The sequence below is a fragment of the Calidris pugnax genome, unplaced genomic scaffold (genome assembly GCF_001431845.1).
Source record: "Calidris pugnax isolate Ruff unplaced genomic scaffold, ASM143184v1 scaffold273, whole genome shotgun sequence".
In the NCBI taxonomy this organism is placed as follows: Eukaryota; Metazoa; Chordata; class Aves; order Charadriiformes; family Scolopacidae; genus Calidris; species Calidris pugnax.
Window position 1 is genome coordinate 14,435,491 of NW_015094508.1, and position 23,015 is coordinate 14,458,505.

Consider the following 23,015-nt stretch of genomic DNA (forward strand, 5'->3'; position numbering starts at 1 on the left):
TGGCTGCATTCAGCTTACTGATACCTTATGCTAAAGCAAGAATTAAAACTATATGAGTTTTGGAGTATGCTTAAATCTTTTTTGTAGAGTGCAATTGGAGGGCAAGCAGTTCTGGACTGTCAGAGTGGTGGGGACAGGTGTGAGGAGGTGAGAGGACAGTAGCCCAGCCAGCTGCGCGCTGGGAACGGCAACCCCACAGGCAGGGCTGAAGCAGCATCTAGGAACTGTGGCAAACAGCAGCATTGCTGTTGCTTTAAATAAAAATTACATATTTTATCATGTTTAATTCGCTGAAGAAGTTTTAAAGGAGAACTTGCCATTGTTTAGGTTATGGTCTGGTTTCTGCTTAAATTTAGGTCTCTGCAAAAACTCTCCTGGTTTGCAGTGGTAAAGTCATTTCAAGCTGAGGTACAGCTTTCTGAGAAGTTAGCTGTTACATGCCTGTACTGAGAGTCTCCAAGTGTGTTAAATGCAATACTATTTGATCTTTAACGGAAAGATCACCTCCACTAATGATCCCTTGCCCGTTTCACTTACTTGGGGTTCTTGCACTTGCTATACCATGTTGCTGGGGGAAGGGACAAACAAATGCTCTGTGTCTGAGCGCTTCACTGTGACTTAAACACAAAGGAGATGAGGCATTTTTAGTTTATTCAGAAATTACAAAAAATGTAACACCAGAACTTGTGAAAAGTGCATAAACCCCTTTGTTAAATGTGCCAAGCATTAAGCCTGCAGGGCAACTTACAAAATAGAGCAGAACTTGGATGTGTGCTTCATCCCGCTGTAGGAACTGATTCCTTTCCTCAAGTCTTGTTCTTTGGGGTCTGGATGGGACATGATAGGAACGCACTCAAGTGCCCTTTTCTTCTGTACTTTGTGCAAAATAATTCTGTAGACTCCTGTTATTGAGCTGCGCGAGTCTCTTCCCCGGTTATTTTGGATGTGCTCTTCTGTGATTCCTAGATCTTCCAGAATATTTTTCACTTCCATTTCTTCCTCTTTGAGCGTACTGGTGTCTGATAAGTACTTCGGATCCAGTTTAAAGGGCTGCAGAGGTTTGGGGTACTGTATTCCCTGCATCCACTCACTGTTCATAATAAGTTTGATGGAGTATCGTTCGGTTGGGACTGGCTGGAGGATTCCTTTTATCAGTTTCTGGCAAGCTTCTGACAGGCTGGGAGGCAAACTGTATGTCCCTTCAAGAATGCACTTTTTTAGTTTGGCCACTGTGTCTGCCCGAAATGGCATGATCCCCGTCGTCATAAAGTATAACAGAATTCCCAGTGCCCAGATGTCTACGTAGATGCCAACGTAGTTTTCATCTCGGAAGAGTTCGGGAGCAGCATAAGGAGGAGAGCCACAGAAAGTATTTAAAGTTTCGTCTCTTTTACTTAAGGTGCTGAATCCAAAGTCTCCCACCTTAACACAGGTGTTACTGGTGTAGAAGACATTTTCTGCTTTCAAGTCCCGGTGAATGATATTGTGCTCGTGCTGTAGAACAAGAAGAAAATTTGATATTATCTTGTTCACAGGAAAGTTCTTCAATGACTAGCTGGTGTCATTGATTAATTACCAAATGGGAGGAAGGGAGTTATCTTGGACCAAGTCAGAAATAAGTGTTGAAGACTATTTAGCACTAACATTTAAGTATAAACATCTATTTAAACAAATTTAACTTAATTCTCTACTGATACAAAAACAATAGCATAGGTGCAGAAGTTGGAAAGAATAATGCTTTTTTTTTTTTTTTTTAAGAATAGCAGTATTCTGCTAACTAATATAAAGTATCTTAACAAAACAGATTTGTGATGGCATCATGGCTAATCCTACATGACTAGGTATCTTCATGTGCAAAATCTGTATCATTTCAGAACACTTGCTTTTGCAATGACTACATTTCTGTCATGATGTAAGTAACAAAAATAATTTCTTTTTAACTAATTCCATTTTTTTTTATATTATAAGCTTGTGGACTTACAGCATGAAAGTGTTTAGTTCACCAATTGAACATAATCGCAGATAAAGTAGGTTGCTACAGTTCTGGTGTGTGATCTAATGTCCTGTGAGGAACTGGTGGTGCCAGAAGAAACAGACTATGGGCTTGTGCCTTGTGGTGTTTCACGTTGTTGCAAGACACCAAGTTCAGTGGTGTCCTCTAGTTTCAGAAATCTAAAATAAATACATACGTGGTAACTTGTACTTTTTTTTTCCCTTGGAAATGGCAAGTGGTAGCCAAGGACAGCACCTGAGTTTGTTCTGCTTAGTGGTGATATACCCGTTTTGATTTGGTAAGGGTTTAGCTTCATCTTTGAACTGAGGTATGGATGCGTTTGAGCACACTCTGCCCTGCCCTTTAAAGTGACAAGGAGCATGTATCTGGAGGCAATTAAGGAAACCCTTAAAATGGTCATCAGTGACAGGCAGGGATCTTCTGTCTGCGTGTGGACTGGCAGCAGTGAGGTGTGATTTAAGGAGCCCGGATTTGATGGCTTAGCCAAAGTAAAATGTTGTGCAGGAGCGTATGTGTACAAGTGAAGAGGTTGCCCAGCTTGGTGGTCTGGGTTTAGTGCTGAGAAAAGACGAGATCTGGCAACATTTGAGTACTGGTAGCTGCTGAGTATGTCCCCTGTGGGAAAGGTGTTGAAGCTCATCCATCAGTGACAGGATTTAGGATCGCTTTGTACAAAATATATAAAAATGAAAGCTGTTTATATATGCCAGGAGCAGTTTGCAATGAGTTTCTAGGTGTCTGACCTGGGAACATCCTTGCTTTTGCCTTTGCCCGAGGCTGTTACACGGCAGGAGAGTAGGAGCCACGGGAGGGCACCCTGAGCCAACTTTAACAGATGCTCTTTCACATCCCAGACTCGCAGAACAGTCTTCCTGTGTTTTTTACGCTGGTGTTTGAAGTAGCTGTAGTTACCGTGCACGGCTCAGAGGAGATGGTACCGAAGTAGTTAATTGCTCCTTTTCTGCCTTTATGAGATGCTTTGGGCTCTACGCAAATAGCATCACCCTCACGCCAGTTGCAATACTGACGACTTGGCAAGGGGAAGTGACTTAGTGGGTGTTAACTTCACAGATTTGTGCCAGAGGGAAGACCGGGAATTAACTGTCTCAAGTGCCAGTCTCCCACACTCATTAATAAGCAAACTGGATGTTTGCAACACCTAACAAGCCTCTCCTCTGGAACACTTTGTTCTATTGGAAGAGTGACTGATCCTATGTTTTTAAATAGCTGGAAGGAAGAAATGAAGCTTTGTTAGCTGGTGCCTACAGCAGCTTAAAGCAGACAGGAGAAGGCTGTTGCTAAAGGGATGGTTCCACCCACCAGGTGTTCCCTGTGCAGTCTCCTCACAAAAGCTGCCAACAGAGAGGCAGTAATTGGAGGCGAAGTGAAAACTCTCTCAGATACCTTTAAGACAACTCTTCTCTAGCAGTTTTGCCTTTCAGAATTGTGGGCCTGAAACCCTGATAACTAGCTGAAAACCAAAAGATGCATCCAGCAAATCTGCTAGAGTAGTGAGGGGCAACATGCCTGTGGAAGAGCAACTCACCATGTGCTTCACCGCGGACACGATCTGGGAGAAGATTATTTTACAGTCCGTTTCTAGCAGCTTCCCTTCTGTGCTGACTTTGGTGAAGAGCTCCCCACCTCCCGCGTACTCCATCACCAGGTGCAGTTTTGAGAGCGTCTCCACCACTTCGTACAGCCTGATGATGTTTGGGTGGTGCAGTTTTTCCATGCTGGATATCTCACGAGACAGCAAACGTTGAGTCTTCCGGTCTAGCTTGGTCTTGTCCAAAATCTTAATAGCAACTTTCTCTGGAAAGAAGAACACTCGTCCCTGTTGTGAAGGGCAGTAGGTACAAAGGGCAATACTACTTACTTACAGCGAGGCTTGGTTACGGGAGCGCCGTAGGACTTCACCTCTGGTGGGTCTAAGCCAAGCTGCAGAGGCCTGCTAAGCCCTGCAAGTCTTTGATGCTCACCCTTTGCACCCACAGCGTCCTGCTGGCTGCTGGGGCAGCGAGAGGCTGAGCCAGCACCCCCTGTCTCCGTGCGCTGCTGTGGGGATAGTTCCTCCCTGCTTGCCATCTCTAACGCTGGTAACAAAAGCCTGAGCTTTCTTCTCCATGGTCAGCGGCTCGGTGCTCCTCAGGGGAGCCCAGCCTGGTACGTGCAGGCCGACTGAGGAGTCAAATTTAGGTGCTTTGTTTTCAGAGCAGACAGACAGACCCCCGGGGGTAATTTAGGGGCGCTGCCTACGGCCCTGCAAGGTGGTGATGGAGAGGTGTTTTAAAGCTGGTGTGCGACTTAAAGAACGCTTCCCTAACTGCTGATCCCATACCCCCACCAGTTCTCAGTTACCAAAATCAGCGCTGTAGAGGTTTGTCTTTCTCAGGATAGCTGTGCCAGTTTTTCCAACAGGTTCGTGTATGAGTAGTTCTTGGTACTGTACAGAATACAGGAAAAGGACATTTTTATGTCTATATGCCACAGTGGGCCATGAATCCACATCACACACAGACTTTATTCTGAGGAAGGGGAAAAAAAAAACAGTGAAGCAGAATAAGTTGCAGGAACCCTGTAAGAGAGCAAATCCAGCTGTCTTAAGCTGTCCTGGTAATCCGAAACTGCTGTTAAGTTCTACGTGTTTCTGTAGCCTATCTACAGCGAAGCCACGGCCACAAAACACAGACAGACACCTGCAGCTGCACCACGTCACCAGGGTAGCTCAGAGCAGTATGAACAGGTCAATCACAATTGCCCTTACGTTTCTGTATTAATTGGTAGGTTATGGCTTTTGTCTTCACTCTGCTGAATACAGCTGGTATTTGAAGGATTAGGCTGGTTAAAATAGGTTTACAGTGGCTTTGTATAACTTGTCAGGACAGCAAAATTAGACTGGATTATGGCAATAAAAACACCTGTTTATTCCTGGGAAGAAGTGGGTTTTTCCCAAGAATATCTTAATCAAACATTCACAGATTTCTTAGTAATTAATTGCTTCTATTGAATCACTCAGGAAAAAACCTCACCTTGGTTTCTAGTACATGGGAGTAAATTTAGAAAAAAAGCCAGTATTGTTTACTTGCTTCTTTAAGAGAAGAGTGACAAGACATTACAGTTTACGTGTGTTCTGGTATAAAAGCGTTGAAAATGTTTTTACTTAATATTATGAAGCTATTTAACTCAAGTTCAGTATGTCAGTATATCTCAAGGAAGTGTTAAGCATACATATGCACGTTATCTGTACAGATCAAGAAAACCCTGTGTTTGGTGTATTTACCTTTCTTAGTAACATACATGCATAAATTGATCTCCCTACTGAGGCGCAGCAGATATTCAGTGATCCCTGTGATTCAGCAGATGTGATTGCTGTGAGAGGTGCTGAATGATGCCCCGATATGCCTCTTTCCAGGAGGAACCCGTGCCGGGGACAGGGCAGGTTTCTCCTCGCTGTCCCACACTTTCTGGGGAGCCCCTTAGGAGGGTGGGCACCCACTCCTGCCTGGGGCTGGGGTGGGGTGATGAGTGGGGAAGAAATGTAGCTCTTGAGCGGTAACAGCACAGGACACCCATCCTGGCAGAGCTCTGAGTGCTGAAAGTGCTAGGGGTGAAAGACTCACACCTTTGTCAGGTTGGTAGCGTAGGAAAGAGCATCAGCTTGCAGGAAGTAACGTTTGCACCCCTAAACGCTTAGATACCGCAGGGATAACAGTTCTTACAATCTTAACTAGGTGATGGCATCACTAAATCTTGATTGATAAAGTTGGGGGCGTTTGGGCTGTAGAAAAAAAACACTTCTAGGTTAAATTCCTCCCCTTCCCTTTTGCTGGAATCTGCTGTTCCTCCTTGGTCAGTTTTGCTGCAAAGTTTTAAAAGGAAGCGGGGGCGGATGGGGGAGTGTTTAGCACTGAAGGGCCTGATCCTGTTCATGCACTACCATAAATCAGGACCAAGCTCCTTTAAATCTGTATCTTCGCAGTTGCATATGCATGATATGCAAAGGAAACCAGCCCACCTAAAGTGTAAAAAACCTGACACCCTCCCTTTTCTTTTTTAAACTCATCGCCTCTGCTTCCAAAAAACACTTGCTTTACAAATCCTGTATTATCCTTGCATAGCAGCCATGCTGAACAGAAGGGCATTTTTAGCAGGCAGCTTATTTACTGAAGTACTAAAACTGGCTCTACGCAGTGTATGCTGAGGTTTGAAAAGAGCTAGCTGAAATCTTAGGAAGAGAAGTTAAGAAAAGGTTGATAAATAATTTCAGGAAGAAGTGGTATATGCTCTGATGCTGAAAGGAAACAAAATACAAAGAGAGCTAAGTTAAAAATGCTTAAAAAAACTCCCAGAAAACTAAGTACCTGGACACTCCTGCCTTTTAATTGATGTTTCACATTAGACTGGCTTTTTACTAGCTGTAAATTTTGCATGCTCTTAATTGCATCTATTCAGCTGTGCTCTCTTAACTGCATTTGTCAGCTGGAAGGTATATAAAATAGAGGTTACGCAGAGCTTAGGAACCTAATGCTCCTCCGTAAGCAACTCCGCAGGTCTCTGGAGAAAGTCTCTGCCAAAATTCAAGTTAATAAAGCAGGCAGTGCTCCTGAATAACCCAATACACATCACAGCACCAAAGATTTTCCTGCATCCTCTCTGCAACCAAGGCAGCTCTTGTGGGAGAAACTAGGTTCTTCATCCAGTAGGAACCTGCAGCTTTTTCCTTTCTCCGTCTAGAAAACTTTTTTCTCATATCCTGCAGCTACAGAACAGCACACACATGTAATTGTTACAAAAGCTCATCTTAGTAAAGAGCAAAATTGTTTCCTTTTTTAATATTTTTTATTTATTTATTTATTTATTTATTTAATATTTTTTAATATAGGGTGACGTGTAAGGAGAAAGACCATACTTAGAACTTAACACTATGACAATAACTGAGGAGTTGAACATCTCCCTGACACAGACATCTCCCTCTGCCACCAGGACGCAAACAGCACTAATAGTGAAGCCTTTGTATTTTATAATCAGCAAAAAGAAAAAGACTTGTACTCATTAGCACTGTACAGGAACATCACTTCATTACCAACACATCGACGTGCATCTACTGGAAAAAACAGAATCCTCTTTGTGGGTGGTGTTGGGGGGAGTGTGTGTGCATGTGCTCATGTGTGTGCACACGTGTGCATGTTCCTATTCTGCCTGCATACTGTATTTTATGAGGACAGATAAGCTCACAGGCAGAGATGAGTCAGAAGGTGTTTATGCTTCATTCTTCTTTCCTCGTGACAGTTGCAAACAGTATCAAGAAATGAACTCCTTGCCCCGTATACAGTTTAACCAAAAATAGCTATTAACCAAAGAAAAATAATTAGAGTTCTCTGATGAAAAATTAACCTTTACAAGAAAAAAAAAAATATTATTTTGGTATTAGTTTGTCCAAGCTTACTGTATTCACTGAAGTTCAAAATTTTTCAATCAGCTCCATTCAAATGCTAAAGCAACCTGTCTCCTAAGTAAATTCAATAGGTAAAAGGTTCATCCAGATCAAATTTATAACTTCCTTTCATTAGCATTCCTCCTGTTCCCAGTACAGAAGCAGCATTTCCTCCAACAGTACGCACAAGACAGTTTTCTCTGGAAAAAAAATAATCACAGAACAGAAGAAGAAATATCTTCCTGTGGGCCAAGTAGAATAGAGATGCTTCTCTGAAAGAAGCAAAATCAAAAATTCCACACCTAGTTAAAGCAGCCTTTAGGTGTAGGCAGGCTTAAATTTGGCAAAAAAAATTTAAATACCATCAGTTCCCCACTTTGATTCCCAGTGCAATGGCTGCTGCACATGAGGGATAGATGTGAGCTTCCACACCTCTGCAGGCTGGGCAGAAAGAGGTGGTTAGAGAAAATAACAACAGATAATACGGCATGAAGGCTTTGGGGTGCGTCTCGTTCTCTCACCTGTGAGATGATGGAGGTAAGAAGAGTCAGTCAAACTGGAAAGGAAAGACTATGAGACAAAAAAGACAAGACAGTAGTGTACAAAGATGAGGGGAAAACTAGTCATCCCTGAGGGAAAACAAGAACAGTTTTTGTTATTGTCAGACAGTCAGAGGCATAAGAAGAAACAGGACAGATGAAGACAAGTTCTTAATTATACCTATAACTGAAGTGTTTGCTGCAGTTACCTAGCCTTCCTAGTTCTTCCTAGAAGCAGCATATAGGGTGCTCTTCTCTACTTAAAAAAAAGAGAAATAATTGACAACTCACCACAAACCCTGCTTTGGCTGTACCAGAGCTCGTTTCCCTGCACCTGCTCAGCCCTCACCTCTAGCCCTGTCCCAGCTTTTGCCATAATGAACCACCTGCAAATGAGCCCGTAAAGCAGCCACAAAATTTCTCACCAACATTGCTGTGAGCAAATAAAAGCTTCGTCCGTGCCAGTGAAATCTGCGCTGAGCTTAGGAGACCAAGGCAGCCTTGCCAACCCCCCTGTGGGGGCGGGAGCAGGCCTGGCCAGCCTGCCCCGGGGGCCCACCACCTCCAGCTGGGGCAGGGGAGAGGGCAGGTGGACAGGCTGAGCAGCAGGAGAGGAGGAACAACACCGTGCGTGCTTCCAAGTGTGGAGTGTCTGAGCCATGGGATGAGATGTGGTAACTCCATCAAGTGCATAGGTGAACTTTTCTTGTAATAGATGCCGTCTGGTTTCTTTAAAGCCTAATCCAAACCTGAGCGTTTATCTGCGACCCTGCCTATAGATTCACTCAGCAACAACAAGAACAAAGACACATACACGTGTATTTAAGGTTCACACAGCATCCTTCTTCCCAAAGAGGTCCATTTGCATACACACAGAACCAGGGTGTTCAGCACGCAGGCAACCCACACAGCGGTGCCTACCTTTGGTGAGGGAATGAATTCCAAGCTTCACTTGAGAGAAATTCCCACTTCCTATTTCTCCTCTGACTCGATAGAAGCCAATTCTCTTTCCCAGGGTTAACTCTTTCACCACTTTCTCATTCTGGGACATATCCTGCATCAGTTTCTCAAACGGGGTCAGCCTGTGCTGCCTGCCCTCTTCATCTCCTCCATAGCACTCCGCGTGCCCATCGTCTTCTCCGCTGTCCTCATGGTACCACCGCGAATAGCGGTGTTTGCCAAGACTTCCTCCATCCACATAGCCTGTTGTCATAGTCTATAGGGTAGTCACTTCCCCATCTAACAAGATGTCCCGGTAAGGAGTTTAAATGAAATAATTCTGTATGAATATGCAACCCCGCACATAGTGGACACTGCAACAAACCTGGGGAAAAGAAGCAGCTTACTAAAAGTCCAAGGATTAGTTTGGAAATTTCTTCAAAGACAAATCTGGCATTTCTACATATTGGAGTTCTGTTGAAAATCAGAGATAAAACTGGAAGCTGTTTAGGTCCATGTCTCACTAACAGATTTAGTATGCCAGGATCTTCAGCTACAGGGTAAAAGAGGCTTCGTAATTAAAACTGTAAACTTTGTGCAAGAAAGCGGCGAGTTGCTGACTCTCTATGCAGTACATTTGACACATGCATAAGATTTGACACGAATTTTCAGGCTTTAGCTTGCTGCTTTGAAAACTACCTTGATAGATAAAGCTCACACAAATAGCTGATTAACTACTGAATAAATCCAGATGCTTCCAGTTCATTTTGAATAGCTGACCTTAAAAGCGTAGTTCTCCTTGATTCTGGTACCAGTCCAAGACATGAACGTAGGGTTTGACTTTGATTCATTCTTCAGCCCCTGAGCTTGTCACTGCGCCTTGGAAATGTCACTGTGCCTTGAAGCCTCGCTGTAAGAAGTTTGTTGCTCCCCTGTTTCCTCCTCATGGCAGATTTAACAAAGCAACTGATCCTGGAAGATGACAGGAAAAGCACAATCTGTGCACCAAGCAGGAGAAAGGCTGCGCCTCAGTATCCCTGCAGTCACATGGGAGGACAATACAGGATTAAGTAACTGCAATGTCACGTTAACCCTCCTTTATTTAGATGAGCTTTCTTTAACGCCTTGAGCCTTCTCAAAATTTTGCCAGACGCATGGTGTTCCTAAGCAGACAGATGAAGAAAGTCATTAAAACCTTTACATAACAGCCATGCACTTCACTAAATGACAGCACACACCACTTCACCAATTTAACTCAGTTTGGCAGCACAAAGAAGTCCTTACTGTAAACACAGAAGCAATCACTTACCTTTAAGACAGTTCACTTTTTTTTTTTATATATATATTTTCTTCTTTACTTTTCTTCTTTCACCTTGAAAAATTAGCAGCTGCTAATGAAGCAGCTGAGGGTGGTGAGGCGGGCAGGAAAGCTCTGAGACAGCGCAGGCGGTGGCAGCGCTCACCTCCCCTGCGTTCAGGCTGCAGCACCACCTGACCCAGGAGTGCGGGGAGACACCTCCTGCCGCCCTGTACAGATTCACCAGACTGAGGGGGAGAGAATTAGACCAGTAACTCCATCCCTGGGGCTTAGGGAAGGGAGACAGTCACCTAAGGCGCCACGCTAGAAGAGGGCATGTGACACTGCCAGGTGGAGCTGCCCTCTAAACCCCACTCTCCTGTGTGAGCAAGAGGAGGAGAGGCCACAGGCAAAGAAAAGGCAGCTGGGGACGATTTTGTTAAATGGGAATGGGGGTGGCACAGAAGCACCCGCCGGCTTCTACAGGGGGACCGAGGCCAGAGACCCGGCCTCCGCCCTGGGGAGCTGCTCCCTGCCCTCCCGTGCACCTCAGGGATTTGGCCAGTCACTTCTCTTCTGGCTGTGGGGAGAGGCAGGGAGCCTGGTAGAGTCACCATCCCTGGAGGTATTTAAGAAACATGTAGACATGGCTCTTCGGGGCATGCTCTAGTGCCCCAGATTATTGGTTTGTGGTGGGGTGTTGTGTGTGGGGTTGTGGGTGTGGGGGTTTAGTTGGTGGGTGGTGGGTTTGGGTTTGTTGTGTGGTGTGGTTTGTTTGGGGTTTTTTTTGTTGTTTTTTTTTTAATGTGGTTGGACTCGATGATCTCGGAGGTCCCTTCCAACCACTAAGATTCTGTGATTCTGTGATTCCTGGCCCTCAGGGTACAGGAGGCTCCATCACTTCTCCCTGTCGCTTCTCCGAGCGAGGGATGCTTCTTGCTGTGCCTGCTGCCAACGTAGGGCTGACAGCCTTCACAACTGGAACGGAGGGAAAATTTACTTGTTCCATGAGGCCTCTTATAACTCTTTTTGGATTACTCCTTTTTGAAGAAAAGGGCTGTTCTCACAATGGACAGGAAAAGAAACAACAAACCAACAAATAATTATATGTTATCCTCTGGATCTAAATAGAGCCAAAACCCTGACAAATACTGCGTATGTGCAACAGCTATTGGCCAAATCCTGGAAATGTTAGTAGGGGAGAGACCGAGTGGCAACTGAACAAAGCCTTCAGTATTCTTCATCAAACCAGCCTCACTTAGCACCAAACGTTCCCTCTAACTTTATTATTTGATAGCAAGGGAGAAAAATCTACGTGGAAGGACACCCCCTCCCCAAGCACACCAAACACCCACCTAAACCCAAACCTTAACATTCTCTGTTCGTTTTCCACCTCCATTTGGGGAAAGGATGATTTCTTGCAGGTTTGCCTGAATTCTGGTCCAGAGTTTTCTGTTTTAACCTGCTTCACATCACAATTTTAAGAGTATTTTAGGGTAGCAGGAAACTCGTTATATTAAATTCAACTGTATTTCACAGTTTTAATGGTGGACAGCACTCAGGCAGAGCAGGGCTTTTGGAAGCCACTTGTCTGCTGTGTACCACCACAGTGATTCAGATATTAGAGAGGCCAAACTCTGTTCCCATTCTGCTGTTTGGTGTTGAGGAAAACCACAGCCACTCAGGTTGTTCATTGGAAAGGTGTGGAAAACTGTGAGCAATGTCAGAGATGCCATGTACAAGCTACAAACTATTATTTAATTTATCTTTGGATGGACAGTGACATCCTTTGTCACCTTGTCAAAGAATGATAGAATGGTTTGGGTTGGAAGGGACCTTAAAGATCATTGAGTTCCAACCCCCCTGCCATGGGCAGGGACACCTCCCACTAGACCAGGTTGCTCAAAGCTCCATCCAGCCTCTCCTTGAACACCTCCAGGGATGGGGCATCCACAGCTTCTCCAGGCAACCTGTTCCAGTGCCTAAAGTAAAGAATTTCTTCCTAGTATCTAATCTAAATTTCCCCTTTTTCAGTTTAAAACCATTACCCCTCGTCCTGTACAAGCCCCTCCTGAACACATCTGGTAAAGGCAGAGAAGGCAGCCCGCCCGGTCTGCGTCAGCATTCAGAGTCACAGGGACAAACACACCACACGGGAGTGCCAGGACCTTGTGGGGACAGGGGTGTCAAGAGAAAAACAAAACTGCATTAAGGCATCAGCACATGGCTCCTCCAGAATTTGCCCTTGCCATGTTTCTCCTGGGGCTCAACGTGCTCTTTTTTAGAGCACAGCCTGCCATTAATCTCTCTTTCAGGCTTCACACTAATTGTCAACCCTGCAATCCCCTGGCACTTGGCCAACTGGCTAGGTTTCCCCTGCCTTTTAAGATGAGCTATTTCAGTATTCCTGGTGTTAGCAGAATATATACCATCTATTTACAGCCTATGTTCCTTCCTGTAATCTAAACCAGTAGAATCCACCCTGATCATACTAAAGGGCACTGACTGTAAAAGAAAATAATTCTAAGAGAGAAGGAAGGAGCAAGGAAAACAGAAGTCCTCCAAATACAATGAAGGATAACGATTAATTATTTTTTTTTCTCCAGTCTGGTGACCTGAAAAACCTCAGGAGAATATATCTGCCCAAATTATTAAAAAAAAAAAAATAAACAAGCAAAAGAAAAAACACTACAAAAAGGAACACAAGACAGAGTGAATAGATGTTTCAATCCTTCTAGACCTGCGCCAGCTCAACACTGCTCTTGTTTAACCTTTTTTTTCAAATATTTCTGGGTACTGACATTCTGGTCCTATTCTAGAAAGTGCTAAATACCCTCAGGCTTCAGCTGAAGGCTCAGTTAAAACCCTGGAGCCCAGCTCCAAGGCAATTTAGAATAAAAAGAAAAAGGATGAAACCAAAAGAAAAAAAAGACATCACTGGATATAGGGACTTTGGTTGCTAAAATTCCATCTTGGCAGGTATCTACAAGTGACCCAGTTTTAAGAAACTTTGAGCACATGGAAACATAGAAGCAGCTAGACCAGGGCTCCAAGCACTGTGTTTTGTGAATTGGTCACTTTTATTAAGCCTGTGGACAAGACCTGTGTCACAGACCAAACACAACACAAAAGGTCTCCTGTGCAGCCACACACCTTGTTAACTGACACAGGAAAAGTAACAGCTCCACTTTTGTACTTCTGCTCGAGTCACATCGGTTCAGTGCATGGCTGTTGTGGCCAAGGGAAATCAATGTTTGCTCAGGGTTTGCAGTGAGCACATTTTTTGGATTTGAGTAAGAAGCAGTGTTACTTCTGTGAATGCCAGAAAACTGAGTGACTATATAAAATATGCACCCCAGAGCTTCACGTGAGTTGTTAAAAAAAAAAGATTCAAACCCCACAATATAGAATCATAGAATGGTTTGGGTTGGAAGGGACTCAAAGATCATCGAGTTCCAACCCCCCTGCCATGGGCAGGGACACCTCCCACTAGAGCAGGTTGCTCAAAGCCCCATCCAGCCTGGCCTTGGACACCTCCAGGGAGGGGGCATCCACAGCTTCTCTGGGCAACCTGTTCCAGTGTCTCACCACCCTCACAGGAAAGAATTTCTTCCTGATATCTGATCTAAATCTACCCTCTTTCAGTTTAAAACCCTTACCCCTCATCTTATCACTATATGCCCTGATACAGAGTTCCTCCTCATCTCTCCTGTAGGCTTCGTTTAGGTATTGGAAGGATGCTATAAGGTCGCCCCAGAGTCTTCTCTTCTCCAGGCTGGACAACCCCAACTGTCTCAGACTGTCCTCATAGCAGTGATGCTCCAGCGCTCTGATCGCCTTCATGGCCCTCCTCTGGACCTGCTCCAACAGGTCCTTGTCCTTCCTGGGCTCCAGAGCAGTACTGCAGGTGGGGTCTTACCAGAGCAGAGGGGCAAAATCACTTCCCTTGATCTGCTGGCCACACTTCTTTTGATGCAGCCCAGGATATGGTTGGCTTTCTGGGCTGCAAGATACTGCACAGCTGCACACACCTGTATGTTCCCAGCTCAGGTAGGAGGAAATATCACCAGTGCATTGACTGTGGAGAGCCTCCAGAAACAACTTGCTCTCTCTGCCCGGGCCCACGTGCCACCCATTTCAGTACATCCACGAATTACTACCGTTAGTGAGCATAGCATTCAGTTTAACAATTATTGTTTGACGAAAACCAGACATGATCAACATCATTCTTAACCTTGTAAATATCCTCGCCTAAGACAGGACATAGTTTTTCCACACATGGAATATTAACATACACAGCAGTCCTGGCCAAGGCAATATAAAATAACACTGCACACACTTTTATAACCGTGCAAGTACGAGTGTCGTGCCAGATGGAAATGAAAGTTGTTTAGGACAGTGAAATGGGAGACAGGCCCTGCACAACAGACTATGCATAAGTTCTATTTACTTTTTCAGTTAAATGTAAGCCTATTTGTTTAGCATAAGATATTGTAAGAGAACAACTGTAACATGCCTTGGAGTGAATTACAGCACTCACTCCTTCCACCTCCTCATTTAGCCCATTTTAGACTGTGACAAGGCACAATGGAACCAACACATCTGGGTCACACTGTTACAGCAGATCTTCTGACAGTCTGACACAGCACCTAGAGGGCTGTCACCTTCACCTCTGCCACGGACCTCCCAGTGATGCCACACAACAATGTGTGGACACGGGGTCACTCCAGTCACCAGAGGCAAAGCTGTGCCAGCACATCAACTAGAGTGAAGTCAAAGTGCTCTGCTGTCCTCTGTGCACATCTTAGACAGACACAGATGCAAGACTACTTTCAAGATGACAAAGTGAAAGAGAAGGCTACCAAAAAATTATATTAAAGATCATCAACTCTATTATTTTTCCTGCTGCACATCACTTGGTGAAAGAGAACACAAACACCTTCTGTGGCTTCTGTGCAAAATCTCACTTGATGGCCACAGCACCAAGAGGGGAAGCAAGAGGAGGTAACAAATGGTTGTATTTGTACTGACTCCTTCACCACAACAAGAGGCCTATTCTACGTGCTGCTGTCAAAACAAGGAAACAAGAAATCCTAGTGTAAAAAGGAAAAAAAAAGCCAACCAAAAAAACCCCACCTGGGAATCTTCTAACTCTAGCCTGCAACTCATTCTACAATTGTAACTAAGAAGAAAAGCCACAGACTTTGCAACCTATTTAGAAGTTTAATAAGCCTGGGCTCTCCAAACTGAAGCAGAATACAGGTGGATGCTTGATCAAGTTTCCCCCCCGCCCCCAACCTCATCAGAAAGACTGAAATCCTCATCTTTTGGGTTAATCCCATATTCACTCTGGGGTGAACCTCTAAAGACAAACCCAGATATTTACCTGATGAAACCTGAGCTCTCACTCAAGGACATTACCTGACCAGCCCACTCCCAGAGGGACAGGCCAGGAGCATGGAGACCGCCTCTCAGCACAGGTCACCGTGGTGGAATATTATAGATCCAAGTAGGATCCTATATTCATTTAGTCTAACTTCCTTCTCACCAAAAGCAGAGACAAGAAAGAGGAAAAACCCACAGGTGTGCCCTAATCTGTGATCCACACCTAGAAAATCTCACCAAGACCTCTACTAGGTAGTCCCTGGCTGTATCCAGAGAGTGCTACGACCTGGCCCACAGAGAGCCACCTAGTAGGTGGACCATCAGGCTGGGCTGCCATAAGCCCACTGACCTACCAGGCAATACCTGGGCCAGCATCTGCGTGACAGCAGCAGCTCAGAGGAGTCCTGCAGGGCTACTGACAGGCTATTCTGGCATCAGGGTGCAGCACACACTCACCTTTCCACCTCCCCAGGAATTATCTGCTCAGGGGCTGGAGTAAGCTCTTGGACAAGAAAATCAAGAAAGACAGGTTGCACAGAGCCCTCAGTGCTGAAAGGAAACCCCCAAGTCCCCACCAACACATGCTGGGCACACATCAAACCCCCAGCCTGTAGACTATATGGGGTATTTTGAAAAGAAAATAAATGCACAGTAATCAACATCACACAAACTCTACTAAGCTAATACAGTAAGATCTGTGAAGTAGAAACTAAAACATGGGGGGGAAAAAAAATCCCTTTCATCCTTTTGCAGCATTGCATGATAGAAACAGCTAGAGAGAGAATTAATTAGTCTTTGAATTGCACAGAGACTTGCATTAAAAGCAAAGACAAAGAAAGACTTTATTAGTAGAGCCCATTGATTTCCTAGGTCTTTGAAATACATGGGAGGGATTAATTTGAAGTCTGACTGCATTTTGAAATAAAATTTATCCTCTCAAAACTTCAACCTGACCAATCTCTTTTATTTCATTCCACAAGGTATAATGCAAATCAGTCACTTCCCCATGGAATTGTTCTTCAAGTAAACACTTACTCTGAGGCAACAAAGTCTTTATTAGCCTTTTAAACAACAGGAAAAAACTTTCACCTAATTCAATTACTCCACTAAAAATTAATTTGACTCCTAGGCTTTCAGTGAAAACAAAATAAATTATCTGGAAAAAGCAAGCTATAGTACAAGAAGTAAGAAGCAAGGAATACTTTGAGTCCCACTGAAATCACTGAGGAAATCAGCCTTTACTTATTTTAAGAAAATGACTGTCTATTTAGGCAGATATGCATCACTAAGCAGATGGCCTGCAATAAAATTACCCTTCTGTTATTTGCAGGAAAGAGAAACCTAAAACGTGTTTCCATACAAAGGAAAACAGAAAATGTTCTAGTTTATGTTGCCTTTCACAGTTTTCTCTCACTATTTCCCACTTACTTATTAGGTGGGCCCTAGCAATTACAAATAACTCTGGTTACCTCTTATAAGGTAATCAAGTTTAGTTGCATCAATATATATGCACTCCTCAAAAGTACTGAGTAGTAAAAGGTTAAGTATTCATAGGGCAAATTTTAAATGGATCTGGGCAGAAGATAAGCAGTTGCTCTCATTTTCCAAGGAAGTATCTGGAACTATATAAATCCTGCACTGCACTTTGAAATGTCCTTTATACTGCCTGGCATAGCAGTTTTTCAGAATAATGTCTGAGGCTTTCAAGATTTATCCTCAATCGGCACTAACAAGCCACTGCATTACAGTAATTATGTGACTGAGTCTGATTGAAAGAAGGTGCAGATGTAGATGTACAATACCCGTGTAAAAGCCACAGGAGCCATGGAGAAACGGAGCAATGCCATAAAGACTGTCTGCTTTGTTTTAAAAAAATGCTGAAGACTGAAGAACTGTCCCCTGAAAGTGTCGTTGCAACTGCTCTACCCTTACCAATTTTAAACCTCTCAGTGTGACTGTAGTACTGAGAACTCTTAGAATATTTAGAGAAAAAAATCTAGATAGAAGGACACATATTTGTACTTGTTATGTATTTGACAGTTAGACTGGCAATCTCTAGAACCCATCAGAAAATAACACTGAAATGGAAAACAGTCCCAGCTGTATTTCTCCAGCAATATATGAGCACGCCGCCTTCTCAGACCGATGTGGTCCTCTCTCCATGCAGACCCCCTGCTCCTCACACTGGCTCCTGCCTCCAAACTTGCATTTGGACACCACGTACTGAGAAACCTCTGCACCAGACCCTGCTACTGGGTCTGCCACCTGTATGTCCTCACCAACCCTGGCAGACCATTGCAAGGGAATAAGCACAAGCTCGCCAGAAACGCTGAAGCTTCAACTAGCCTCTGGAAACTGCTCAATGCATAGTGAGTCTTCAAGACTCAGCAAGAAGCTTAGCAGGAAGCGATCTGATCTTACTTGACAGATCCCACAGGTCATAAGTTACTACTATCTGCATATCAACGAAGTGATGCCCATTAGGCTCCTCTTCCACTGGAGTGAGAACAGAAGTGAAATTAGAACAGGTAGCTTTGAAACTGGCGTCCGGAGAAACAGTATAATGGGTATAATGGGCAGGAAGGGACATTCAGGACAGTTGCACTGTCCTGGCAATTGGACTCCTGATGATTGAACTGTTCTCTCAGCTTCAGCCGCTGCGGCGCACGCTAAGGAGCCTAAATGGGGGATAGTAACCCCAACAAGATGGAGCACAACTCTAAATTTTAGTCTTGTTTTGCAACCTTGGCTTCAATATAGCAGCTAAATACTTTGGCATGGATTCTACTAAAATAAGCCTTTTTCTTCTCCCTGCCCCACCCCGCTTAGACTTGTCCGGTTTTGGCGCCCTGGAAAATTCATAATATTGTCTCTCAAACCAAATATCCAAATACAGCGGTGTGTGCCGAGGAGTCTGTACCAAAACACATTTAGGCAACTGCCTTGTCCTTCTGCGAGGCTTGGCAGGGAAGGCTGCCAGTGCTGGAGGGCAGGCACTGAGCAATACCCCTCTTGGTGGGACGGCGTGGAAGGGGAACACCTCAGGGCAACACACAGCTTGCTGTGGATCAACTGACAGCCAGGGTCATGCTAAAAAGTTGCTACATCCCAAATCCCTACAACAAATCCTGCTTTTCATATCACCTTTGAACAGCAAAAGCTTTCCTGACTTGAATAAATACTAATGTTAATAAATTTGGCTGGTATTTAATTTCTTTAGCTAATCTTACTGAGATTTGTTGAGTATCTGCCCTGGAAGGCAGACTATTATTTTTTGTCAAACTGAAGACTTACATAAATTGTATTCCATTAGAAAGAATAGGGCAAATCTGAGTATCCAGCAGCATTAGGAAACCAGTCAGTGTTCTTTCCATTTAACTTTTCTAATTAAATCCACTGGAAAAGGAATTGTTGTTCCAAAGATTTTTGGAACTGCTAAATATATATCATGTGGCGTTTGAACTGCCGTACAAAAGATTGTAAAATTTACCACACAGAAGACCACAAAACATGTCAAAAGCTAAGACAGATGATACTCATTAACATTTTAATAAAACAACACATTCAATGTTCAAGTTTGGGAATTGGATTTTGACAAACTTGCAAAAATGGAAATTAAGCCTAAGTCCAACTCTACGGTATTTCACAGATATAAACTACGTTCCACGGTTTCAGGAAGCAAAGGTTCACAAATGAAGCAAAAAGCCAAGATGTGCAAAAGTAGACCATAAACCAATTTTAGAACATCTTTACACCATAATCTTCCCTGCAAACACCCACTCCCCCCTGATGCAGACAGTTACATAGTGTCTATACTTTCACAACCACTATTCACATCACACAATCCAAAATCCCAAGTTAATGCAAAAGTCTATAGGTAAGACACTCCAGTTCCTCACCTTCCCTCAATTTGAAGAAATCTGCAGGTGAATTTCAAATTAGAATCCAGAAATTCATCTGAGAATAGAGACACGCAGAAGAGTTTATAAGCTATTCCAATTAGACTAACGTTCTGGAATAGAAATCTATTTTTAAATAGATGACAATATAATGCTTCTAGCATTTCATTCACTGACTAATCTATCCTGGATTCGCTTAGTGCTCTACCCCTTTCTAGCAGCCCTCTATCAACACAAGAAAAGGCAGTTGTCTGAGTGCAGTGGAACTCAATGAAAGGGAAGAAACTCTCTACTTCGATTTCTCTCCATAAAGTGGAAAAAAAACAACAGGAAAACAATCGGTGGGATTAGCTCATAATTAGTGTAAAAAAAAACAACAACAAAACAGAAAGAAAAGAAAGAGAATGTGCAGAATGAAAAAAAAAGAAAGAAAAAAGAAAGAAAATGTAGAGAGTCAAAATATTATGAATCTGTACTATTTTAATGGTGTTAATTGCTTCAGTGCAACAGATTTTTTTTTTCCATTTATCATTATAGAAAATGAAAACTAGAAAATCTGTCGGGTGGGGGTTTTGTCAAGACACTTAAGAATGAAACTGCTGTTTAAGTGGCATGCATATGAAATTATATGCACACAGGAAACCATACTGAGACAAAAACCCTGGTTTTAAAATCATAATGATGCTTTTGTATAATACTAAAGGCAACACATCACAGTGTCACTTGCAGTTCAAGTGACTGCATATTTAAAAATAAAAAGTTATAAGACCTGATAAGGTTTCTAGCATAGCTTTTGTGAACAGAGCACAAATGGGAGCAAGAGATACAGAAGAACAGCCTGTTCAGATTTTCCAAACACCAGGAGGCCAGCAAGATGAAACAAGATGAGAAATGCTTAACGTTGCCCTGAAATCTGAACGAAGTACAGCTGGCAGTCCAGAAGGTCACATTCTCTCAGGTTGAGCTCCATGACTTGGCCAGATACTGGACGGGACAAGAGACTGGGCATGGCCAGAACCTTTTATGGCAGTAAAAGGCCAAGTTCCCACATGATGGATGCATCACCCCTGAGCTCAAAGGCATAATGGCAACTCTTTTCCTAAGAAGGGCATCCTTCCACCATCCTGATTATAAAAAAAATACATGGTGGAGAACTGTAAACTCAAGAACAAAATATTTTATTGTCCACAGCAGTTTATAAATGACATTACGTCATTTTGGCACTGCAGAGCAATAGCAGAAAAGTCCAGAAACAAAGACATGCAAAGAGCTGCAGCATTTGCAGTAACAGCTATATTTACAGCTAAGAGGGGACTTTGACTTGTTTGATCTCCTATACCCTCGATCTAGAAACCATGTTCCATCAGGAGTCTGAAACCTCTCAGGTAGCAGATGCACAATCAGCTCCTGAAGACGTGTATTGGAAGCAATTTTTGGAAGCAGCTCAGAGAGACACGATGCTGTCTTTAATTTTGCCTGATGACGTACCACATGTGAACAGAGTCAACACTGCCATGAGCTAGAACTGCCTGCTTCACTGGCACTAAGCTTTTCAGCCTCTAATGCAAAGATTAATAGATTCTTTTGGCTCCTCCAAAGCTTGGTATCTGACTGAATCTTAGAATCACAGAATAATCTGGGTTGGAAAAGACCCCTGGGATCATCGAGTCCAACCATCTACCCTACTCTACAAAGTTCTTACACCATATCCCCCAACACTACATCTAAGTGACTCTTAAATTCATCCAAGGATGGTGATTCAACCACCCCCCTGGGCAGCCTATTCCAGTGGCTGACCACTCCTTCTGTGAAGAATCTCTTCCTAATGTCCAGTCTAAACCTACCCTCTTGCAACTTGAATCCATTCCCTCTTGTTCTATCACTAATTGCTTGTGAAACCAGCACCAACCTCTCCACAATGTCCTTTCAAGTAGCTGTAGAGAGTGATGAGGTCACACCTCTTCATCATTTACTCTCCTGTCTTTCCATGCCAGTGGCATTTCTCAGTGCCACAGCACTAAGTGAGAGAGAAAAAGAAAATGCATGTCTCTTGCACCCCCTTCATAAAATTAACACTTAAATCCAGCTAATCACACCATTTAATCTGGTGACAATACGCAGAGTTCAACAGGACTGGTAAGAGATTGTTCTCATGACCTCTAAATTATATCTTACCATTGTTTACTGGAAGAAAGAACTTCATCCTTTTTCGTCTCTCGTTTTTAAATCTGGGGCTACCACTAACCACTCAAAAGGCAAAGATACAGCCATTTACCACAGTGATCGTGGTAGTACTCAACATAAAAAACAGGTAACTGTTACTCTGAAAGCCTGCTCTGATCTCAAAGCCAGCATCAACCCTATATCCTGCACCTCCTGCACTCTCCCTATAGAACTCCAGAATTGTTCATAGACATGGTACAGAACTGAACATACACAACATTTGTGGGCATTGTTAAATCAAAAGCAGAGCAAAAAGACGATGTCTCCTTCCACACTGTGCTCTCTTCTTGTCCATGAAAATAAAACTTGATGTGCACATAGACTAATTGTTCACTATTGTTCACTCTAGGCAATGTCACAGTTCCTGCTTACTGTGCCTGATGATGATACTCCTGATACTCTGTTAAGGTGTTTTTCATATTTTTCCATTATAACAAAAAAATGCACAAAACTATTGTTTGTATGCACGGTTCACTTTGGAGAAGTAAACAGGTTAAGCCAACAGCTTTGGGGAGTTGTTGGTGTATGCTTAAGCTGCACACACAGATTATGACAAAACTTCATAAGCTCTGGGAACTTAACATTTGATCACTAGAGGAACCAGGCTGGAAGAACCAGGCTGCTAGCCTGATGGCTGACATGCAAACGATAAATTGCTGATGAAGATGGAATCTGTTCACCTTTTCTATTTTATTACCAACATGGAATTTCTCATCATGTAAAGGAGTTTTGGCAATACATTTGTGTCATGGTTTAACCAAGACTACACAGCAACTGGCCCACTCCTTGTGCCCTTCCCACCCTGGTAGGGTAGGGAGAAGAGGGAGAAAAGGAGGGGGGGAAAAACTCATGGATTGACATAAAGACAGTTTATTAGAACAGTAATGGAAGAGGGGAAAAAAAAATAATAATGGTAAATACAAAGTACAACACCAAATGCACTCACCACATGACGGTTGATTGCCCAGCCCATCCTGATCAGCAATTGTGGATCCCTGCCACCGGCCAACCCCCATTTATATACTGAGCACAACATCTATGGTTTAGAGTATTCCTCTGGCCAGCTTGTCCTGTCTGCACTCCCTCTCAGCTTCTATGAAAAGCTGAAAAAGGTCCTTGACTGATGTAAAGGTTACTTAGCAACAACTAAAACAATATGCGTTATCAACACTATTCTCATACTAAGTCCAAAACACTGCAGCTACTAGGAAGAAAACTAACTCTATCCAGGCTGAATCCAGGATAATTTGCTAATTCTGAAGTTCTTGTATTACAACACTAA

The 23,015-nt window shown here is 43.4% G+C and overlaps 1 protein-coding gene across 8 annotated transcripts in view; it reads right to left on the minus strand.

Annotated features, from left to right (window-relative positions):
- Nucleotides 1–633: 633 nt before the first annotated feature.
- Nucleotides 634–23,015, minus strand: part of NIM1K (NIM1 serine/threonine protein kinase) — a 33,655-nt gene continuing 11,273 nt past the window's right edge. For 6 of the 8 annotated variants that reach the window (XM_014964897.1, XM_014964894.1, XM_014964893.1 and 3 more), the window contains 3 exons: nt 8,912–10,092; nt 3,561–3,829; nt 634–1,494 (listed from right to left, as the gene is read on the minus strand). In XM_014964897.1, the coding sequence (XP_014820383.1) occupies nt 745–1,494; nt 3,561–3,829; nt 8,912–9,203 (1,311 nt within the window). In that variant the 5' untranslated portion in view covers nt 9,204–10,092 and the 3' untranslated portion in view covers nt 634–744. Of the gene's footprint in view, nt 1,495–3,560; nt 3,830–8,911; nt 10,093–10,238; nt 10,878–19,510; nt 19,526–23,015 lie in introns of those variants that run through there. The other 2 variants (XM_014964899.1, XM_014964896.1) reach the window with 2 other exon arrangements.